The 21,095-nt window shown below is 42.4% G+C and overlaps 2 protein-coding genes across 8 annotated transcripts; one reads left to right on the plus strand and one right to left on the minus strand.

Moving 5' to 3' along the window:
• Positions 1-209: 209 nt before the first annotated feature.
• Positions 210-3,528, minus strand: RPL15 (ribosomal protein L15). Its single transcript, XM_006195226.3, has 4 exons — positions 3,490-3,528; positions 2,681-2,862; positions 2,406-2,542; positions 210-1,626 (listed from the first exon to the last, which is right to left on the minus strand). The coding sequence occupies exons 2-4, from the start codon at positions 2,850-2,852 to the stop codon at positions 1,321-1,323; spliced, it is 615 nt and encodes a 204-aa protein (XP_006195288.1). The 5' UTR covers positions 2,853-2,862; positions 3,490-3,528; the 3' UTR covers positions 210-1,320.
• A 120-nt stretch (positions 3,529-3,648) lies between these two features.
• On the plus strand, positions 3,649-19,774 carry NKIRAS1 (NFKB inhibitor interacting Ras like 1). Of its 7 annotated transcripts, none has more exons than XR_004323186.1 (6): positions 3,704-3,794; positions 10,346-10,394; positions 11,243-11,353; positions 13,822-14,063; positions 16,753-16,882; positions 19,218-19,349. XR_004323186.1 is itself a non-coding variant. In XM_014568181.2 (5 exons), exons 3-5 carry the CDS (start codon positions 11,260-11,262, stop codon positions 19,458-19,460), a joined length of 579 nt encoding a protein of 192 aa, XP_014423667.1. In that variant the 5' UTR covers positions 3,649-3,756; positions 10,346-10,394; positions 11,243-11,259; the 3' UTR covers positions 19,461-19,774. The 7 variants fall into 7 exon arrangements, 5 of the variants coding, with proteins under 5 accessions (XP_014423667.1, XP_014423668.1, XP_006195287.1 ...); XR_004323187.1 differs by lacking the exon at positions 19,218-19,349 and adding an exon at positions 18,885-19,126; XM_014568181.2 differs by lacking the exon at positions 16,753-16,882 and having other exon boundaries at positions 3,649-3,756; positions 19,218-19,774.
• Positions 19,775-21,095: the final 1,321 nt, after the last annotated feature.

The raw sequence follows: 21,095 nt of genomic DNA on the forward strand, positions 1-21,095 counted from the left end.
GGGGCAATTCCTTTTTCCGTATTTCCTGCACACTCAAACCCACCCTGGGAAACAGAAGCCTAGTCTACTGGAAGCCATGATGCAAACAAAATGTGGTGCTATGCTGAAAAAGTGGGCACAATTGGTAGCCTGGCAAGTTTGTGGAATGGTTGAGATCTTGAGGGTCATTTGAGCAGGAAGAGAAAAATAACTGTAGACAACACAGAAAATTAGATTGGAAACCATGAACTTGTATTGACACCAACTACATGACTTTTCTCAATAGCCTTAGGGGAATGGATAAAGTGGCTTGACCCAAGATGACATTTGATTAGACTTAGCAATGTTACTTTTAAACAAAACCAACCATATTTTCCCCTCTAAGATAGCTTAGAGGGTTCAAAATGGTCACAAAGTAGTATTACAGATAAAACATTTAAGTTTTTGATCTAGGTTTTCCTATCCTCCCACAATCAAAAGGTATCAACGAACACCAATTTCCCAATCCTGGCATTACAGTTTACAAACCTTAAGGTTAGTAATTTCCCTTCTCGCCTAATGTTCAATTTTCATCAGTTTCAATACATAGCAGTGTAAATATCATTACTACTTTGCATGAAATTCAATATTCTAGAGATCCCAGTTATTTATGAGATTGAACCAGGAGTTTCCACCTTTTATGTGATCAATGGTACCACGGAGCGCAAGGCAATTTAACCAGATTTTGATGAGAACTCTCTTTGAACAGGTTTACTCAATTATCTTAAAAATAGTGGAATTCTTTTTCTCCTTTCAGAAGTGGCAGTTACATAAATGGAATAGTAGATGACATCTAAAAATGTGGGCCCTTAGTTAACTTTTTCCACATATGGTAAAGGATCAGGACACCTTCCACATTTCCAAGGAAAATCCAATTTATGAAGTTTGTCTCTGCCAAACTCCGTAAGTCAGCCACTTTAGAGTAAACCAGCAGAGCATTGCATCACCCCAGTAAAGCTGTAGGTTTCATCACATGCACCAACAAATCTACAGGGTTAATTTCTGCACTTCCTCTTTAACAGAATTTATTTTACATCTATTGTAGCAAACAGCATTTTACACACTGACATATAAACTCCCTAATAAGATAAAGCAAAGACAAAAGCATTTCTCTTATTAGAAACAAGATACACCATCACTTAGTCTTTAAACATTATTGCACTTTTAACTTTCATAATTTGACAATGCATTCATGAAACAATCTGCAGACTAGTTTTAACAGAGAAATTAAAAACCACTTGTAAGCAGACATGAATGTCCTAAATTGTTTATTAGGTAAGAATTTTACAAACATTACTTTTATCAGCGGTAACGGTGGAGCTGGAGAGTATTGCGCCTTCTCCAAGCTGCACGGCGAGAACCACCAATAGTGTGGTGGAACTTGTGGCCCTTTCCAAGCCCACGGCTCTTTCGGCCTGCGGATGTCAGCCCTCGCATTTCTCTGTGCTTGTGGACTGGTTTGGTGATCCACTGGGTGTCAGGATTTCTTCTGATAGCTTTATGGAATGGATCAATGAGGATAACCTCAAAGAATTTGTATGTAGAATCTTCACCAACCCAGTAAGAATTCAGGACCCGCAGAGCCCCACAGTGGCGTCCAGCTCGCTCCTAGAACAGGAAAAAAGGCCCAAGGTCAGCCTCCCACACAACCTAGCATCCAATCAGGAAGCAATTCTCTTTAGATATCAGACTAAGGCTGCTCACTTAAAACAACTCAAGTATTTACTAAGCATCTCCCAAAGGCTGGGACCAAGTGTAATAAGGTAGACTGTAACATATGTAAATATCATAAGGTTGATTCGCTTCCTGGAGGGAGTATGACAAGGCATACTGTCTACAAAATAACACACAAACGTCCTTAGATTTCAAACCATTCTGACTACCTCCTCTCTAAGGCATGAATGCTAGGAATATCTGGCTAACCAAATTTAGTATTCTGGAACGTATTTTTCTACTACAATAGGTCAGCCACCTTTTATTGAAAACTTTGAAACCCACCATGGTCTCTTCTGCACAGCCTTGTTTTCTTTTAAAAAGACATTTTTAGCTCATGGAGAGTAACAGGCCCTTGTTTGTCAACCTCTACAACAAAGCATAGTTCATTTACTAGTTCAGTACAAAGTTACCGCCCTTTAAGAAAAGTACGTTCCACAGGTTCACACTAATCATAAAACACTTTCTTACGTATGAGCAAAGAGATTCCTAACAAAGACTAAGAGTCTCCGACAGCAACTCTTCACTAAGTTAAAAGAAAAAAAATCACCAGCCCCATTTTAAACACAACAGGGTTCACCTAGGTACAAATTAACCATCAGAAAAATCGTTCTAATCCTCCCCCACTATCTCCAGGTGGTGACCAATACAAGTACCACTGAAAAAGCACTCACCTCGGCGACAGACTGAAGGCTCCGAGCAAACTTTAGCTGGTTAACACCATGGTGGACAGGCTTGCCGTAGGTAGCACCCTTAGGAACGGGGCGTTTGCGGCCACCACGGCGCACACGAATGCGGTATATGACATAACCTAGACAAAAAAAAAAAAAAACCACAAAAAACAAACTTGCTGCTAATGTTCCAGCATCAAATGCTTCTTCCTAATCGCGGCTTTGCAGCCTTCCCCGGGGAGCTGACTGTGACCCAAGCAGCCCCGCAGACCACTCACCTTGCTTGGCCTTGTATCCCAGCCGGCGCGCCTTATCGGGCCGGGTGGGGCGGGGGGCCCTGTGCAGCGCCGAGAGCTGGCGGTATTGCCAACAGCGCACCCTGAGAAGAAAGCGCATGACATCGGACTGCTTCTTCCTCCATAGCTCCTGGATGTACTTGTAAGCGCCCATCTCGGCTCACCTTGGAGATAAACGGGTGTTAAAAACATAATCCATTCAAGCACAAGACCCCGTCCGTCCATCTTAGTTCCCCACCAACCACGAGAACAGCCCTGCCGATGAAATGGCTCTGCACGAACAGCAAGGCACAGCCGGCTCAACCTGCACCTCCGCGCCCACGGGAGGCAGCGCAGGGCGGCCCTCGACACGTTTTTGCGGGACGAACGAGCGCAACGAGCCTTGGGCACCAAGGGGGCGTATGACTGGGGCAGGCGGCGTCCCAGGGTCCGGCCTGAAAGAGGCCTTGCCAAGACCTCCGGGTTAGCTGCTGCCGCCAAGGACTGTTCTCGAAGAAAAGCATATTCCACCCAGCCCGCCGGCCTCGCTCTAGGACGCCCTCCGCCCGGCCTCCCCTCCCTCCCTTTCCTTCACGCTCTGAGCCCAGCTCAAATTCGCGCCGCCATCACAGCATCCCCCAGCCCGCTTCAGGGGCCGCCTTTCCACACCCGCGCTGCCCCGCATCCCAATCAAACCCGCGCCGCACAGGAGGCAGGAGGAGCTCCAAGGACGCAGGGTCCCCGAGCCTAGATGGCCCACATGAAGAGAGATCCGCGGCGGATGGAGTAGCGAAAATCCCAACACAGCCTACCTGATGGCTGCCGCCAAACGAAAAGGAAAGAGCCTTTCTCCCACAATCCCTTTTGCGCTCCTCCCCCACTTCAGCGAGCCTGTTTCCGGTAGAGAGCGGTGGCCGCGCACAGCCTCATGGGACATGTAGTTCCGGCTGAGAGCCTGGTGGGCGGAGTTCGGCCGGGATTGGGCGCAACCTCGCGGAGGGTCCCGCCCTCTGCTCCTCGGGGTTCGTACTGGAGTGGCAGGAGCCAGGCTAAGGGCGACAGTCAGCGGTGAGGTCTCGGTGAGTGCGCGTCCGGACGGTCCCGCTGCCGAGAGGAGGCAAGTTGGGGGCGGGGCTCCGGCGGCCGAATCCCGCGGTGGAGCCGCGCAGGCCGCGCGCCGTTCTCCTCGGGGTCTGCGCCGTGTGCAGGACTGTCAGGAAGCGTCCTGCGGGGCCGCTTCACGCGCTGCGGGCTGGTCACGTGGGGGGCAGCCGCGGGCCCCCTGCTTTACCCCGACGGACGAGGACCTCTGGGGCCCAAACGGGGCGCTCGTGTCGCGGGGGCTTCGCTGTGGGCGCCGCGTCCCGCCTCCCGGGGCGATTCGGGCCTCAGCTCCCGCAGGCCCAGCTCCGAGGGATTTTGCCCCAAAAAGGGTTTGGCGGTGGGTAGGGGGGTGATGCGGGCGGCTCGGTGTTTTTGCGGGTCCCTGCGGTCCCTGCCTCTCCTGCATATAGATCTTGTCCTCGACGTGCTATGTCAGGACCACGGGTTTTTAGAAAAGCGAAATATTTTTGTGCCACGATCTGGTTGGCAGGTGCAAGTGTTAAGGGGAAAAAATGCCGAGAAAATGCAAGCGTTTTGTGTTGCGTTATTTATTGACGAACAAGTGATTGATTAGCTTTTTTGCGTCTACAGAATATTTTCATTTTTGGTAAATCATATGGCTTAATTCTCTTACAAATACCAAGCGTAAGTGTGGCGAAGGATTAAGAGAATCATTTGTCTTCTAAAACGGCGGGTTTGGTTATTTTTTACCCCCATTTCGTATTTTCCTTTTTTTTTTTTTTTTAATTGCAGCTTTACCATTGTAAAAGCCCTTACATGATTCAACAAATGCCTACTATGTGCCAGCTAGGAATGTAGCAGTGGTTGTGGCAGAAATTCTAGCTTCTGGGGAAAAGGCAATAAACGTAAGATTATTATGTTCTGTGATAAGATGCTAAGGACAAATAAGGGGGGGAAGGGGTAGGGAGTGTTGAGGTTGGGGTGGAGATTTTGCATGGAATGTTCAGGATGAGTCTTCTTGAGAAGTAACATTTGAGAAAAGCCTTGAAGTGCCCAGACTGGAGCACGCCCACGTTAATACAGGAACAGGGAAAGTAGCAGATGGCTTCAAAGAGGTGAAGGTTCTCAGGAGGACTCTGGGTTTTCAAACTTTCTGAGATTGGAAACCATTGGAAGATTTTGGGCAGGAGACTGACTTCATGTGGCTTGCATTTTATTTTATTAACTTTTTAAAATGGGGGTACTGGGGATTGAACCAAGGACCATGCACCCTGCCCCTGAGGAAATTCCTTCCATGTGGCCTGCATTTTAAAAGGATGATTTGAATTGCAGCTTTGAGGCTAAAAGGAGAAAAGGAAAATGTGGAAGCAGAGACTAGGTAGGAGGTGGTATTCCTTTCCTATAGCTACTGTAACAAATTACAGCAAATTTACTGGCTTAAAACAGCACACGTTGCACACGTTTGTTGCCTTATAGTTCTGTAGGTTAGAAATCTCACTAGGCTAAAATCAAGTTAGTTGGTCTATGTTCCTTTTAGAGGCGTTGGGGAAGAATCCATTTCCTTGCCTTTTCCAGCTTCTAATTTTTGGGGGGATGTTGAAGGAGATAATTAGGTTTATTTACTTAATTACTTCTTTAATGGAGGTACTAGGGATTGAACCCAGGACCTCGAGCATGCTAAGCACACACTCTACCACCCTGCCTCCTCCCTCTTCCAGCTTCATTCCGTGGCTGCTGACCCCTTTATCTTGAAAGCCAGCAGTATAGCATCATCAAATCTCTCACTTTCTGACACTCTTGTCTCCCTCTTACACACTTGTGATCACATTGGGTCCAGATAGTCCAGGATAATCTCCCCATCTCAAGGTTCTTAATCGCAACTGCAAAGTCCTTTTTTACCATGTAAAGTAGAATACTCATAGATTTGGGGGATTATGTCATGGACATCTTTGAGAGATCAGTGAGAGAAGACGGGGCCTTGGACTACTTCATTTCAAAGGTAGAGGGTTTATTGCTGGACCAGATGTGGGGTGTGAGAAACATTGGTCAAGAGCAATTGATTGTAAAGTGGGAATAATCATTTGGAAAGAAGATTCTGGCAATGTGATTCATCACTGCTAATTTCTTAATTAGGTTTTGCTGTTTTGTTTCTTAATTCATAGCCTGCAGTTTCTCATTTAGCAATTTGGAAGATTTGGATTGGTATTTTTAATTGATTTTGAGATTCCTGAGGTTTTGGTTTTGCCTCCTTCTTTGTCCATAATGCCTGGCATTAGGGTAAGACTGTAGTAAATATTTACTGAATGAATAAAAGTGCGGTAGGCTGGAATCTGCTTATTGTATTTTATTATGTGCGGTATTGTTTGCAAAACTCTTTTAATGTATGTTTATATATATAAAATGTATTCATATATGGGTAAGAGAAAGCATTGCACACAGTACATGATGTTTACATAAACCAATGCACAGTGTAGTTTTTCCTCGTGTGATGCTTACGTAATAAGATCTATAATATCTCCTTTTGAAGTTAACAGTGTTTCAGTGTTAATATTTTCCTGTTTGCATAAAAAAGTTACGTTCTATTTTAAAACTAGAATGATGTCTGTGAGGGAAGAACAGAAGTACTGGCAACGTAGGGTAGCTGTTTCTGATGGCTCTTCCAAGAGAATACTGACCCAGCTCAGTGTTCTCTACAGAGTGGATCAGACCATGTTTTTATTCTCTAGCAACTGTATTGATTAGCCTGGAAAGCAAAGCAGTACGTATTTAAGACTGCATTGGATTTTGCCTGTTAAGCACGTTCTCTTAGTCATTTACATCAGCCAACGATTAGTAGGTCACAGCTGAATTTTATTTTCCAGCAGTTTCTTAGGGTAGGGGCTGTACAAGGAGCTGTAACGACTGCTTTTTGTATTAACCTCGTGTTGACGCAGTTTCTGGGTCAGTCATTTCTGCTCTCATAGCGTGGCAGCGTTAGAAGGAAACTTAAAGGTCATCCATCTGTGCTGGAGCCTTTCAAACTCTTGAACCTCGATTTACCTAAGAGGCTTGGCCACCCACAAGGTCTATTCCTATGATCCCCTGCCCTTTCAGGGTACTGCAGGTGACCTCTTTCTGCATTTAGAAGGAAATGGTGTGTATTTATTGCGTTTGGAAATTATGAAATGTTATGATGCTTATAGAATGAAGCTTTTGGTAGTTTTTATTTGTAAATCTGAGTATATATAAGGGTGAGATGCATATGTGTACTTTATATGTAACGTGAGCCCCTACCATCATGATCATGTATAGAGAGTTAAGTATTTTGTATCTGTATGTAATGTTACTCATTTAAAATCTTTTAGATATTAACTTTTTAAGGAATTAATAGTTTTTAAAATTACTTTTATTGAGGTATGGTTGATTTACAAGATTATGTAAGTTTCAGGTGTATGACAGTGATTCAAATTTTTAGTTATATTCTATTTATAGTTATTGTAAAATATTGGTTATATTCCCTGTGCTGTACAGTGTATCCTTGTAGCTTGTTTATTTTATACATAGTAGTTTGTACCTCAAGAATTCCTACTTTTACCCAGACCCCTCCTGATCCAATAAAAACCCAAGAACCAAAAAAAAAAAAAGAATTCATACTTTTTAATTGATGTGAAACAGGTTTTATGTAGCAGATCTTCAGTTTTATGTAATATTGTTGTTTTCCATTTGAAGACACCTAGGAACCTAGAATGCTTCAGGTGTGCTTTGATTAATCACACTTACCCTTTCGTCTCTGTTTGCTTTTTGATGCTATAAAATATTTAACATGTTCTTCCCGGTCGTATTTCTTTCCTTCTCTCTCCTTCCTAAAAAAACCTTAAAATCTTTACCTAGGGTTAGAGTTACCTCTTTTCAGTTACTTTTACTGTTTGCCCTTGATGAGATCTTCTCTGAAATCCTGAAATAAATCCCCCAATTTATTTTACACACACACAAATACAAAATAATGCATATTTTAAATCAAACTCTCTCTGCTAATCCTAGTATCATGAGTGAAGAAAGTACAATTGTAGTATATCCCTTTTAAAGCAGGTATATTGAGACCACTTCCAAAGACCCTCAGGAATTTTTGATTTCTGGATTTCTCTGGATTCTGTGGATTTCAGCATTTTTTCAGTTCACCTCAGTCCCCAGCATTCTTATTTGCTTCCCTTTCACAGAGAGTCTATTGCTGTTAATCATGGGATGTTCTTTCCTTAAAACTGCTGCTTCACTCAACTACAGTATGTACCTGCCCTTGTAAAGCACTGGAGTTTTTTTTGAAGATTGATATAATTTGTGGTAAAGGGACTTTTTTTTTTTTTTTTTTTTTATTTAATAGAAAGGGGTGAGGAAGTAAGGATTGGTATGTAGAAATTCTACTGGGGCTAAGACAATTTCAGAGGAAGGGCAATAATAATAGAAAAACCAGAATTTAGATTCCAGCAGCAACCTTTTTGAACAACAGAGTTGTTCTGTTGCTGCCATCATTTTTCTTATACTCCAGAAGATTTCTTTCTTACCTTCTTCTCGTGTGGTTAGGTGGCAACTGTTATTAAAAACTCTTAGAAAGAAAGATTCAATGGTATAACTTACAGGGGACCACAATATATAGAGAGTGGAATCCTATGATAAAGGAGATAACATTAATCAAATTCAGAAGTATGCATGGAAAACCTTGTCGGATGGGCCATCGTTGCCGACGTAGGTGATACCCTACCATAGATGATCAGCGTTACACAAAACTCTGCCCTTATAAAGACTGAGAATTTTTCTGTTGCACTTACACTGAAAAATAAAAAGGAAATTCCCTAAGAGAAGTGGTTTTCCTGGAAGCAAGTGATAAATATTATTGAGAAGATTTATCAGAAGGAGCCCAAGCGTGCCACCCAGGAAATAATAGTTATATCACGTAAGAGACTATTTATCTACTGGTTAAATGTAGTATACTGCTCTGGAAATGAGTGCTGTGTTATTACGGCACCACAGTAATGGTATCATTACAATTTTCCTGTCAGGAGATATGTGCTTTGTCTGATTTAGGTCATAAAAAATTACAGACTTTGACAATTAGTCTATGACAAAGGAGGCAAGAATATACAATGGAGGAAAAACAGTCTCTTCAATAAGCAGTGCTAGGAAAACTGGACAGCTACATGTAAAAGAATGAAATTGGAACATTTTCTAACACTGTATACAAAAATAAACTCAAAATGGATTAAAGACCTAAATGTAAGACCAGAAGCCATAAAGTTCCTAGAAGACATAGGCAGAACACTCTGGCATAAATCTTAGCAGCATTTAAAAAAATCTGCCTCATAAGGCAAAGGAAACAAAAAGTAAACAAATGGAAGCTAATTAAAAGCTTTGCACAGCAGAGGAAAGCATCAATGAAATGAAAAGACAACCTACTGAATCAGAGAATGTATTTGCAAATGCTATGACTGATAAGGGGTTAATATTCAAAATGTAACTCATACAACTCAATATAAAAAAAATTAAAAAGTGGGCAGAAGACTTGAATAGACATTTTCAAAGAAGCCATACTGATGGCTAACAGGCACATGAAAAAGATGCTCAACATCATTAATCATCAGAGAAATGCCAATCAAAGCCACAGAGAGATACCATGTCACACCTGTCAGAATGGCTGTCATCGGAGACTACAAATAACAAATGTTGGTGATGATGCGGAGAAAGGAATACTTGTACACTGTCGGGGGGGATTGCAGCCACTGTGGAAAACAGTGTGGAGGTTCCTCAAAAAACTAAAAATAGAACTTCCATATGACCCAGCAATTCCACTCCTGGGTGTATATTTGAAGAAAACAAAAACACTAACTGGAAAAGATACATGCATCCCAGCCTTCATAGCGGTATTATTTACAATAGCTGAGCTTTGGAAGCAACCTAAGTGTCCATCAACAAATGAATGTATAAAGAAGGGGTGTGTGTGTGTGTGTGTGTGTGTGTGTGTATACATATTTATACACACAGTGGAATATTACTCAGACATAAAGATGCAACAACATGGATGGACCCGGAGGGTAATAGGCTTACTGAAATAAGTCAGAGAAAGACATATACTATATGTTATCACTCATATGTGGAATCTAAAAAAAACCCCAAATGAATGAACATAACAAAAAAGAAACAGACTCACACATACTGAGAACAAACTAATTACCAGGGGGGAGAAGAAAGGGGGAGGGACAAGATATGTGTAGGGGATTAAGATGTGCAAACTACTATGTATAAAGTAAATAAGCTACAAGGGTATATTGTACAGCACAAGGAATATAGCCAATATTTTACAATAACTATAAATGGAGTATAATTAAAAATTGTGAATCACTATGTTGTACACCTGAAACTCATTGTAAATCAACTCTACCTTAATAAAAAAGTTACAGACTTTGAGAAAACAAAGTAGAGAAGACTTAAAGGAAGTTCATTTGTTGCTTAATATTTTAGCTGTTGGTTAAAAAAAAAACAGTAATGTGCAACATACACGCATACAGAAAGATGCCCACCACCGCTTTTATTTGAATGCTTATTTGAACTTTCTTGTTGTTTTCTGACTTTAAGGAGCTGTGGCCTCCCTTTCAGTCAGTTATTGCAAGTTCCACACTGCCAGGTAAGAGAATTGGAAATAAGGAGGTGGTGGGAGATGGCAGAGGCAATGTGGAAATTTAAATTCTCTTACCAGATTATTCTGCTACATTTAATGAGCCTTTTTTCCCTCTCTGTCTTGGCTTCTGGTATCTTGCCTTCCAGAAAATAAAAGTTTTGAGGAAAACTGAAGAAAATGTTACCCAATCTTGCTCTTCCTTGGATGTGTTAGGAAGCTGGGAGAAATAAGTTTTCCTTTTCTTTTAGTTTAAAGTGCCTGATCAGTTTTTCTGGCTTGAAGAACTATGACTCAAAGAGAAGTCTGACTAAAAGAGACCAAAATTCAATTTCTCACTCTCCTGAGAAAAGACTGACAGAAGCATTGATAGTGTTAATGCTTCTTTAAAAAATTACGTCCATTTTCTATCCAGATTTTTATCTTCATGCCTCCTTATATTTTTACATCTTGCTTATTTTTCTAGGTAAATACAGATGAGCAGGCAGTCTTTCAAGGATTATTTTCATCTAGGATTCAGTTTGGATTTCTGTAGACTTAATTAGTATTGAAATATTCTTTGTGTAAAATATGTTTATTCTTTTTGAAAACAAACATATTCTTATCTATAACGTCGTCTTGTTTTCCTAGCTTACTTCTGCAGAGATAGATAGGAGACCAGTAACACTGATTGCTCTAAGGAAACCAGTGGGAGAGCAGGAATGGGGTTTGGAAGGCTATACCTTATTTTGTGTATCTTTTTTATATTTGAAATTTCCCCCTTTGTACGTGTTACTTATTAAATTTAAACATAGAAAGAAAAAGAGAAGGTTGATTTTTAACTACACAATTTTAAAGGTCTTCTATTCTCTTTACAGTGACATCCTAAGAGAAAATGGGAAAAGGCTGTAAGGTTGTGGTTTGTGGCTTGCTCTCTGTGGGAAAAACGGCAATTTTGGAGCAGCTTCTTTATGGGAATCACACTATTGGTAAGATTATTTTTCCTTAATTTCTCTGTAGGTTCTGGAAACTGCTAGGGGTCTTGTGTTGGTCATACTAACCTAAGATGGAAGGTGGCACACAAGTGATGTGTGCTCCAGAGGGACCAGAATGGTCATAGAAGTCAACAGAGATTGAGGGGGAAAATTTGGGGCAAGGAAAAAACACCTTTTTTTTTTTCTAATTAAAAAAAAATTTTGGTGGGGGTAGTGGTTATTAGGTGTATTTACTTATTTATTTTTAGAAGAGGTACTGGGGATCGAACCCAGGACGTCCTGCATCCTTAGTCTTCCGCTGGTGTGGTGGAGCAGTAGGGGCCGGCAGTATGGAGTAGGAGAGGAGGTCGGGCGAGCTGGTGAGGAGTCGGAACTTCGCCTGATTTATAGCGGAACAGAATTTCTTAAGTGGGGGAGGAAGGGAACCAGACTGGCTTTTAGTGGATAAAACATCCACCACAACAAAAGTTTTTATGGTTTTTGCCTTTAAATTTTTTTTATAATCAAAGCTCAGTAAGTTTGTGTCTTCATAGAAGAACCTTTAATTTCCTTAAGATATTACTTTATCACGGGATGATATACTCAAACCTGTAAATAATTTTCCCCTACTAAACATCAAACATTTCTTTAAACAAAAAAGTTTTATTTATTTATTTTGGGTGTAGGTAGTTAGGTTTACTTATTTATTTTTAGAGGAGGTACTGGGGATTGAACCCAGGACCTTGTGTGTGCTAAGCATGTGCTCTACCGCTTGAGCTATACCCTTCCCCCAAACATTTCTTAATGTAAAGAATTATGCTGATGAAAGTAAATTTTTGGTTTCTCATGAGCCAGCCTGTTTATCCTTACATGATTATTCCTTTTAATCTAATGCTTTTGGGAGATTTTATTTATATTTCATGTATGGCACATGTCACAAATCATGCTACAATATTTAGGTTTAGGAAAACTACAGCCAGTTTTTCACAACCTGTAATATAGAGTGTTTTAGTGGTACAGAATATTGTCCAGATGGTTTTACCTCTGGATAGCTCGTAGTTAAAAGTGGGGCCATACCATACCTATCTTCTCTCTCCCTAATCAGTACAGTTCAGGTTGTTAATCTTCTCACCTTAATCCCCTTGGCAACAAATGGTTATTGAATACTTGCTGTGCACACAGAAAGGTTTGTCTCTCAGGGAAGTCACAGACTAGTTGAAGAGACAAAACCTGCACAAATAGGGCAAAGTAAAATGCATTTTAAAAGGCTCATCAGTCAGGCGAGCAGGGGATGGAATTGGGACATCAGTTATGAGCTCACTCATTTATTCATTCATTCAGACATTTACTAAGGACTTTCCACGTATGTAGGTCAATTTGTTAGTCCTCAGAGCTATGAAGATAGATTAGCCACAGTCCTGACTCTGCAGTGTGTTTGCACTCTAGCTTCGGAGGGGACAGATAGGAGGAAATTTAAGTATAAAATGGCAGTCCCCGTACAAGGCACAGTAAGAGCAGAACGGAGGAGAGTGGATAGTCAGGAGAGGATCCACGGGGTTGATATTTCAGCAGAGTCTGGAAAGGATAGGAGGCTTTTACCAGGTGTTTCCTGAGCTACTGCAGGAGTTCTGGTGAAGGTATCCTTACTGGCTTGTGTGGTTCAGGTGACGTAGTTCAGTGGAGGTACTGTTAAGGGCTTGTGCCAGTGGGAATGGAAGGAGGCAGTGGATGGAGCAGACGTCCCAGCAGCAGAGTCGCTGATACACGATAACTCTCACCCATACTTTCCTTGTTCAGAGAGAACGCTGAAGACTGACCAGGTGGAGGTGATCAAGGGACAGAAGCAAGGGGGAGGAACAGGTGACAAGTGTGGGGAGGAACTTGTTAGTTTGAAGTACTCAAAGGACATTCGTACAAAGGTGCACAGTAGGTACTTGGGAATTAAGGTCTAGTGCCTAGACCCAGCCTGCACATGTGAATTTTTGAGTTCTTTAAACAGACCCTAGAAATAGTGGAAGTTTTACAGAGAAAAATCAAATTTACCCAGGTCCTGTCCTTGGCTCTGACGAAGAAGAAAAGCAGCCTTTGATTCTCTTATTTAGATATTAAGTTCTTTGACTCTTGAAAGTCCCTTTTAAAAAATAGGTAATAGTAAATCTCATTGCCAAATTTTTATGACTTTTATTTCTACACAGAAGAAATATTTTTTAAAAAGCACTTTGTTCATTTACTGTAACAACTACCTTTCATTTTAAAGAAATTAGTAAGTGGAAATATGATTCTTGTATGTAGTAAATATGGAACCTAGAAAACCAATTTCTAAAGGCCGAGAAAATACGCAACAGTTGGTACTGAGTTATCCAAAAAGAGTAATTGCTTTGTTAAAAACTGAAGTATAATTGATATAACCTTGTATTAGTTTCAGATGAATAACGTAGTGATTGTTATTTGTATATATAAAAGTAGTTTCTTTTTAATCCCAGGAATGGAAGACTGTGAAACAATGGAGGATGTGTATATGGCTTCAGTGGAAACGGATCGGGGGGTAAAGGAACAGTTACATCTCTATGACACCAGAGGCCTACAGGAAGGCGTGGAGCTGCCGAAGCATTATTTTTCATTTGCCGATGGCTTTGTTCTTGTGTACAGTGTGAATAACCTTGAATCCTTTCAAAGAGTGGAGCTTCTGAAGAAAGAAATTGATAAGTTCAAAGACAAAAAAGAGGTAAGTGGGTATGTTAACAATGTCAACTATGAATTACAGCACTGTTTAAATTGTAGCATGAACTTTTGGGTAATTGAAATATTACAGAAGCATTAAGTTGTATTCACAGTATCTGTAATCGTCATATTTTTCTTAGCCCTGGAAATACAGGGCTGACTGAGTTCAACCAGGACCAGCATTTGACTTCTACCTTTACTTGTCACCATGTACAAGTTGGATTTTAATGACTCCATATCTTAAATACTACATAGTTCATTTCGTATTATTTGGGATCACCATTTCCTAGGGCTTTTTATTGTATCCCTGGATAAATAGGATTATCTTCAGCCTTTAAAAAAGGTGGGAGGAAAGAAATGGGAAAAAAAAAAACCTAATAAATCATTACTGGATTCTATCCATTTACCATTTGAAAATAAGGTTCTTTGTATGGTCTGTAAGGCCTTAGATGATCTGGCCTGGGTCTGTTCTTTTCATCTTTGGCATTCTGTTCCTGTCACTGTGCTCCAGCGACGCTGGTCTCCTTTCTGTTTTTCCAGCATAAGCATTTTGTTCCCCTTCTCCGTTGCTGGCTCCCCTGCCTGGACCTCTTACCGCAGATCTCTCTCCAGGTCTTCTCGTGGCTGAGTCCTCATTGTCCAGGGCACTACATGATGAGCTGGTTAGCAGCACCGGCCAGATGTTCTTAACCTAATTTGTATATATATATTTTTTATGTTAAATTTTTAATTTTGAGATAATTGTAGATTCACTTGCAATTTTAAGAAATAGTAGAGATCCCTTACCCAGCTTTCCCCAGTGCTAACACAGTGCAGAACCGTAGTAGAGTAACACAAGCGAGATACTGACACGCGTGCAGTCAGGAACGTGGCCGTCGCTACAGGGACCCCTCATGTTACCTCTTATGGCCGCGCGTTTCCCTCCCATCCCTCCTCCCTCCTTAGCCGTTGGCAAACACTGATCTGTCCTCCATTTCTGTGACCTTGTCACTTCAAGAGTGGTAACATAAATGGAACCACACAGTCTGTAACCTTTTGGTGTCAGCTTTTTTCCTTCGGAGAGTCATCCAGGTGGTTGTGTGTATCCGTCATTCGCTCTTGTATGGCCGGCCGGTATTCCATGGTATGTATGTATGTACCAAAGTTTATTTAACCATTCACCTGTTGAAGGACATCAGGGTTGTTGATATTTCACTTATTTTTATTATTTTGAATACTCACTTACTTTGTGAATAGATAACATTCATAAGGTTCAATCTTCAAAAGATATGAAAGGCAAGTAATGAATGCTCCCCTCCCCGCGTTTCCCATCTTCCCCACTGAGACAGAGAAGTGCTGTTCTTACCTTCTGGAGTAGCCTCTAGATTCCTTTCCTGCCCCCACAAAGTTGAAAGAATAGTTCAGTGAAACCCTCATATACGTGACACTTGAATCTTGGCTCTGCTTCTCACCCTTTCTGCCTCAGTTTCCTTATCTGTAGGACGAGGATGGTAGCAGTACCTTTCTCCCATGGTTGTTACGGGGATTTAAGCAGCACGTTCATTCAGCATTGCCTGTTCTCGGTGAGGTGCAGGGAAGGCGGTGGGTAAGAGTCCCCACTCCCGTAAAGCTTCGGCCTGGGGGCGGGAGAGGGGAGGCAGTGAAGGGGGATGCTGTGTAGGAAAGGAAGCTGAGTGGGGTGGGGAGTGAGGGTACTGTTTTCTGTCCGGTGATCTGGGAAGGCCTCCCTGATAAGGTGACTAACAGATCTGAAGGACATGAGGGAGAGAGCCATGCTGGTGTCTGGAGGGTGGAGGCACCAGCGGGCGCAGGGGGCGGCAGGAGCTTGTCATGTTGAGGGACGGCACCGAGGCCAGAATGGGCGGCCGGGGGGAGTGTGGTAGGAGGTGAGGGCGACACTTTGGACTGGAAGCAAAGGAATGACAGAATGACATGATGTAGCTTGGGTTGCACTTGTTTATTTTCATATTTGCTTTCTGAAAAAACAAATGGGTAATGTTTGCACATGATTCAAAAATTAAAATGTATAAAAAGACTCTGGTGAACTCCAGTTCTCACCCCTTAAGTTCCTGTACCTCAAGCATGCCTTTTTTATATTTTACCACTTCACTAGTTTAGGGGTGTCCTTCCAAAGTTTCTTTATATAAATAGAAGCAAATAGAAATATATGTATCTTATTTTTCCCTCTTTGTTGTACCAAAGGTATAACATATTGTTCAGCACCCTGTATTTCTCATATAATATATCTTGGAGTCCTTTCCATAACAATACTCAGATGCCTTTTTTTACACTGATGCACAGTATTCATCATGTGGATAAAGATGTATGGTAACTTATTTAGCCAGTCCCAAATTGATGGACACTTAGGTTACCTCCAGCCATTATTATGAACTGTGCCGCAGTGAACAATCTTATGATTTATTATTCTGTACAATTTAGGGTAGTTGTAATTACATCAGTCAGCAGAGATGGGGTTCTTGAGTCAAGGATAAACATCTTACCAAGTTACCGCCCATAGGAATGGTATGAAAATGCCTGTGTCTTCAGTCTTAACAACGTGTGGTTAAATTTTTGGATTTTGTGACTCTTCTGGGTGAAACGGTATTTTAATAGTTTCACTTTCCTTGATATGAATGAAGTTGAGCATCTTCTGATTTGTTTTAAAACGGTCACTTGGGATGCTGTGCTGACAGGAGACGGTGAGGAGGGGATGTGAGAAGCTCAGAGTTTAGCTGAAATGCTGTTGCCCCGGAGCACTGCAGCATTTACCAGTTGGAGAACTGAGGAGAAGCCAGCAAAGGAGTCTAAGAAGTGGCCAGTGAGGTAAGAGGGAAACCAAGAGGTAACGATGCCCCAGAAGGCAAGTCTAGTCAGCACTTTAAAAGTAGGGAGTGCCCAAGCTACGTCAAGGCTGAAGATAGATCAGAAAAGCTGAGGATGAAGACGTGACCAGCCTTAGGTAACTTGGAGATCTTAACAAGAACAGTTCTAGTAAACAGAGACCAGTTCTGTGGCCTGGATGTGAGAGAACTGAGCACTGAAAACTTAGCTCTTTCAAAGTGTTTTGAGTCACAGAGTGAATATATCGTCCCATAAAGGGGAATAGAGAGGAGCCGGAGAAGGATATGTGAAAAGGTTTTGTGTTTTAGATGAGAGAGATCATTGTGTTTGTGTGCGAACGGGAATGACTCAGTGGAGAAGAAACTTAACATGCAGGAGAGAAGGGATGACTGATGGAGTGATATCCGTGTCCAGGTTAAAGAGGATGGTTCCAGAGGAGGCACACATAGGCTTAGAAGACCATAGGGTTGTTCGATGTGGGTAGATGCATGGGGAACTTCCCCTTCTGATTGCTTCTGTATTCTTGCTGAAACAGTAAAGACGTTGGCTGAGGGGAAGGAGGGGGAAGGAAGATGAGATGCCGGAGGCTGGGGGAGGGCCCAGGTGGGATATGCTGTCTGGTTACAGAGGAAACGGAGGAAATGTGATGTGTTTGCTGGAGAACACCATCTCACTTCAGGCTGGCGGTACGAACTGGGACCAGCCAGCAGGGTTGCATTTTTCTTGAGCCACGGTCAGTAAATGGTGTGGGCAAAAAGCAAGGGTAAGAGTTAAACTTAACAAAGGGGTTTACCAGGTGAACACAATGCAGTAATGAGGCAAGGGAATGAATTAAAAGGATCTAAGCTGGGTGAGGGACTGAGGACACGAGAGAGGTTGAAGGACAGTGATACGGGGAGTGGAGCCAGGGGATCGTGGGCCTTGGGGTGTTTAGAACTGGAAGGGAGAGGTCAGAGCCGGTTCCTGGAATTGAGATCAGAGGGGAGAGCAGGAACAATGGCAAGAGCTAGATGTGTTCATGGGAGTGAATGGCTGAGGTCAGGAGGATAATTAAGGTCTTTAGAGAAGAACTGAAAGCAAAGGTTACCGGAAGGGTCATCCATGTGGCCAGTGAAGTCACTAGGAATTACAGGAAAGGTAGCGTGTGGGCTGAGGAGCAGGTAGCAGGTGCCGTAGACCAGTAGCAGCCACCTTCAGTTTGAGGGTTTTCAGGGAGGGACGTGGTCGGAGGCAGCGCTGAGATGAGGACGACACCAGAGCTCCCCCAGCGCGCCGTGGGAGTACCGCAGTGCTGAGCCTCCTTCCAGGAGGCAAGAAGGGGGCGCAGAGCTGGGGGACGTAGGGAAGGGATTTTATTGAAGTCTAGGGGCAAAGTGGGACAGCTTCTGCAACTGGGGAAGTGAGGGAGAGGAAGGCTAGACTAGGAGATACACACAGGGATGAAAATCTGGGCGGGGAATGACAGGAGGGCTTCTGCTCAGAAATGGAGGATTATGAGATGTGCCGGGAAAGCGGAGCTCTGGGGCCTGCTCTCCCATCCTGCCAGGAAGGCAGGGCCTTAATTGGAGCACCGAGAGCTCAAGTTAAAGGCGGGAACACAGCAATGGCCCAGAGGCCCCTCTGACAACCCTTGCTGCCCTTCCTCCACTTTCCCATCATCTTAAGAGTCACTGTCTGAACATCTGGATGTCCCCTCCTCCCCTCCCCAGAGCTGTGACTGACGTGTTCTGGTCGGTGTGCGGTAAGCATTCCACTTTGAGTGAAGAATTGATTGCCTGGCATTTACTGTATAATGTTCCCGTTGGGTCATACATTCAACAAATACTTAGTGCTTGCATCAGGCACTTTTCTGTGATTGGGAATAATGTGAACAGAACAAAAATTCCTGTTCTTGTGGACTCAGGTCCCAGGGGTGCAGAACTCTCACAGCTCCGGGAGTCCCACTATGTTCTCAAGTACACACTGCAGATTTCCCAAACAACAGGTACAGCTGAACCGCGGTGCAGACACATTGCAGTCAGGCCCTCATTGGTACCCTGGACGCTGATTTCCCCGCGTGTCTTCCACCCACACCTGCGACGAGTAACTTCACCTGTTGTTAATTTAAGATGTTTCATAGCAACCTGTGGAGCGCCTGCATTTTTAACAAAAAGGCACTGAGGAAGCAGTGAAGGGAATGTCCGACTACCATTCAGGTCACATCTGAGGGTCAGTTCCGATGAAGCAGTTTGTTAAACGAGACAGTTTTCTTTATTTCTCCATTTTGCCTAGGAACTGATGCTGGCAAAGTGTGATCTTTTATCCATTTTTCTTTCAGGTGGCAATTGTTGTATTAGGAAACAAAATTGACCTTTCTGAGCAGAGACAAGTGGATGCTGAAGTGGCCCAGCAATGGGCAAAGAGTGAGAAGGTGCGACTGTGGGAGGTGACGGTTACAGATCGGAGGACTCTGATTGAGCCGTTCACTCTGTTAGCCAGCAAACTCTCCCAGCCCCAGAGCAAGTCCAGCTTCCCTTTGCCTGGGCGGAAAAACAAAGGCAACTCTAGCTCTGAGAACTAAAAATTCATGACGCCACAACTGTTGGTTGTATACTGACTGCCTCTGGGTGTCCGTGAACGTACTTAACATAGGTCATTTGTACCTACCTGTGGTCCTTAGGAAAAACCCCAAGGCAGTAACTAATGTGCTTTCAGTTACAGTGAAGTTAGTGGGGCGAAGTTATTACTGCCCGATGTGAAGTGATATATTTGCGTTCTCATTGTTTAAAACTGGTCCCTGAAATTAGCGCCTTATTTATAATTATGTTGCACTTGTTATTTATATTTATGTTGCACTTGTCAAAAGAATAAAATAAAGTTTGAGTAGTATGCAAATATTCCTGTGGGTAGCTTCCCCTCCCCTTTAACCTGTTTCAGAAGCTGTCATTCTGGGGTTAACTTTATGCAGACTTCTTAGCTCAAATGTAAGTTTCTTTCTTTCTTTTTTTTAAAGTTCACCAATCTTCTAATGTCTAGGATTATAAAATGACATTTCTGTGTGTGTGTCCAAATCGGCACAGACAGCAAGCAACGTGGGTACTAATTTGACCTAAATTTTGTCTGGTAGAGATCATGCTAAATAGAACAAAACCTATGATTTAGCTTTGTTCAAATTATGTTTACCATGAGTTGAGTAGGTGGTATAACTACATTCAAACTGTTACTTCCTTCTTTAGAAAACTGCTAAGCACTTAAGGACAGTAAAGCTTCCACTTTCCACAAGTAACACAGTACCTTCTGGAATAGTTTTCAGATTAGATATCTGAGTTTGTGCCATGGTTCTCTGAACATGTTGGCAAGACCTGAGTAATGGAGCTAATTGTATTAAGCAAGTTGACAATATTGTAACTAATTGTAAAAGGAAGCAAGCTACTTAGTGGTTTTAACCACGAAAGTAGTTAACTATTTTAAGTGTAAAATATGACATAAGCAAATAGCATCTTGAATACTTACTAAGGCGAGGCTCAGTGACTTTAGACGCAGTTGGCTCAGTTCAGCAAGTCCCAGCCAGGAACTACTGCATACAGAAGGTCCAGAACTTACGTGGTGGCAGCACGAGCTGATGTATAATTATATAAAATTTCTCATCACAAATACTGCCAGTCAGATATGGTTACATCTTCTCTCCCAGGTAATGCTGCTGAGTTTTTTTTTTCAAACACAGATGGGTACTTTTACAGTTATTTAAAAATAGGTAATATACTAGGCCCTGCAGTTTGCTCCTCGACTGAACATGGGTTAGATCTGTTAGTACAGAGCGACTGTATTCTTGGGACAGGCTTAGTGAAGGTGTACGTACCTTCACCCTGGGCCCCTGGGCGCGTTTCTCTGGAGAGGATGCGTACACCTAGGTACTGCCAAATTGGTCTCTAATTTGGCGTATTATTTATGAGCACCGATTTCTCCATGTACTTACCACCACAGCACCTGCAAGTTGGAAAATACTTTTAAGATGATGCAGTAGGCTTCTGTCTTTGAAAGACAGTGGGTTAATTATCTAACCTTTTCTAAGGCACCTCACACACAATCATGCGAGGATGTTGTATACAGTAACGTACCAAGCCTAACATGGGTGCTGGGTAAACAATACCAATGTCTTCAGTCTGCATTACTTCTAGGTAGTTTTAGTAGCAAAGATCTATCAGGAAAAAAGGAA

This window comes from Camelus ferus, chromosome 1 (assembly GCF_009834535.1).
Source record: "Camelus ferus isolate YT-003-E chromosome 1, BCGSAC_Cfer_1.0, whole genome shotgun sequence".
Classification (NCBI taxonomy): domain Eukaryota; kingdom Metazoa; phylum Chordata; class Mammalia; order Artiodactyla; family Camelidae; genus Camelus; species Camelus ferus.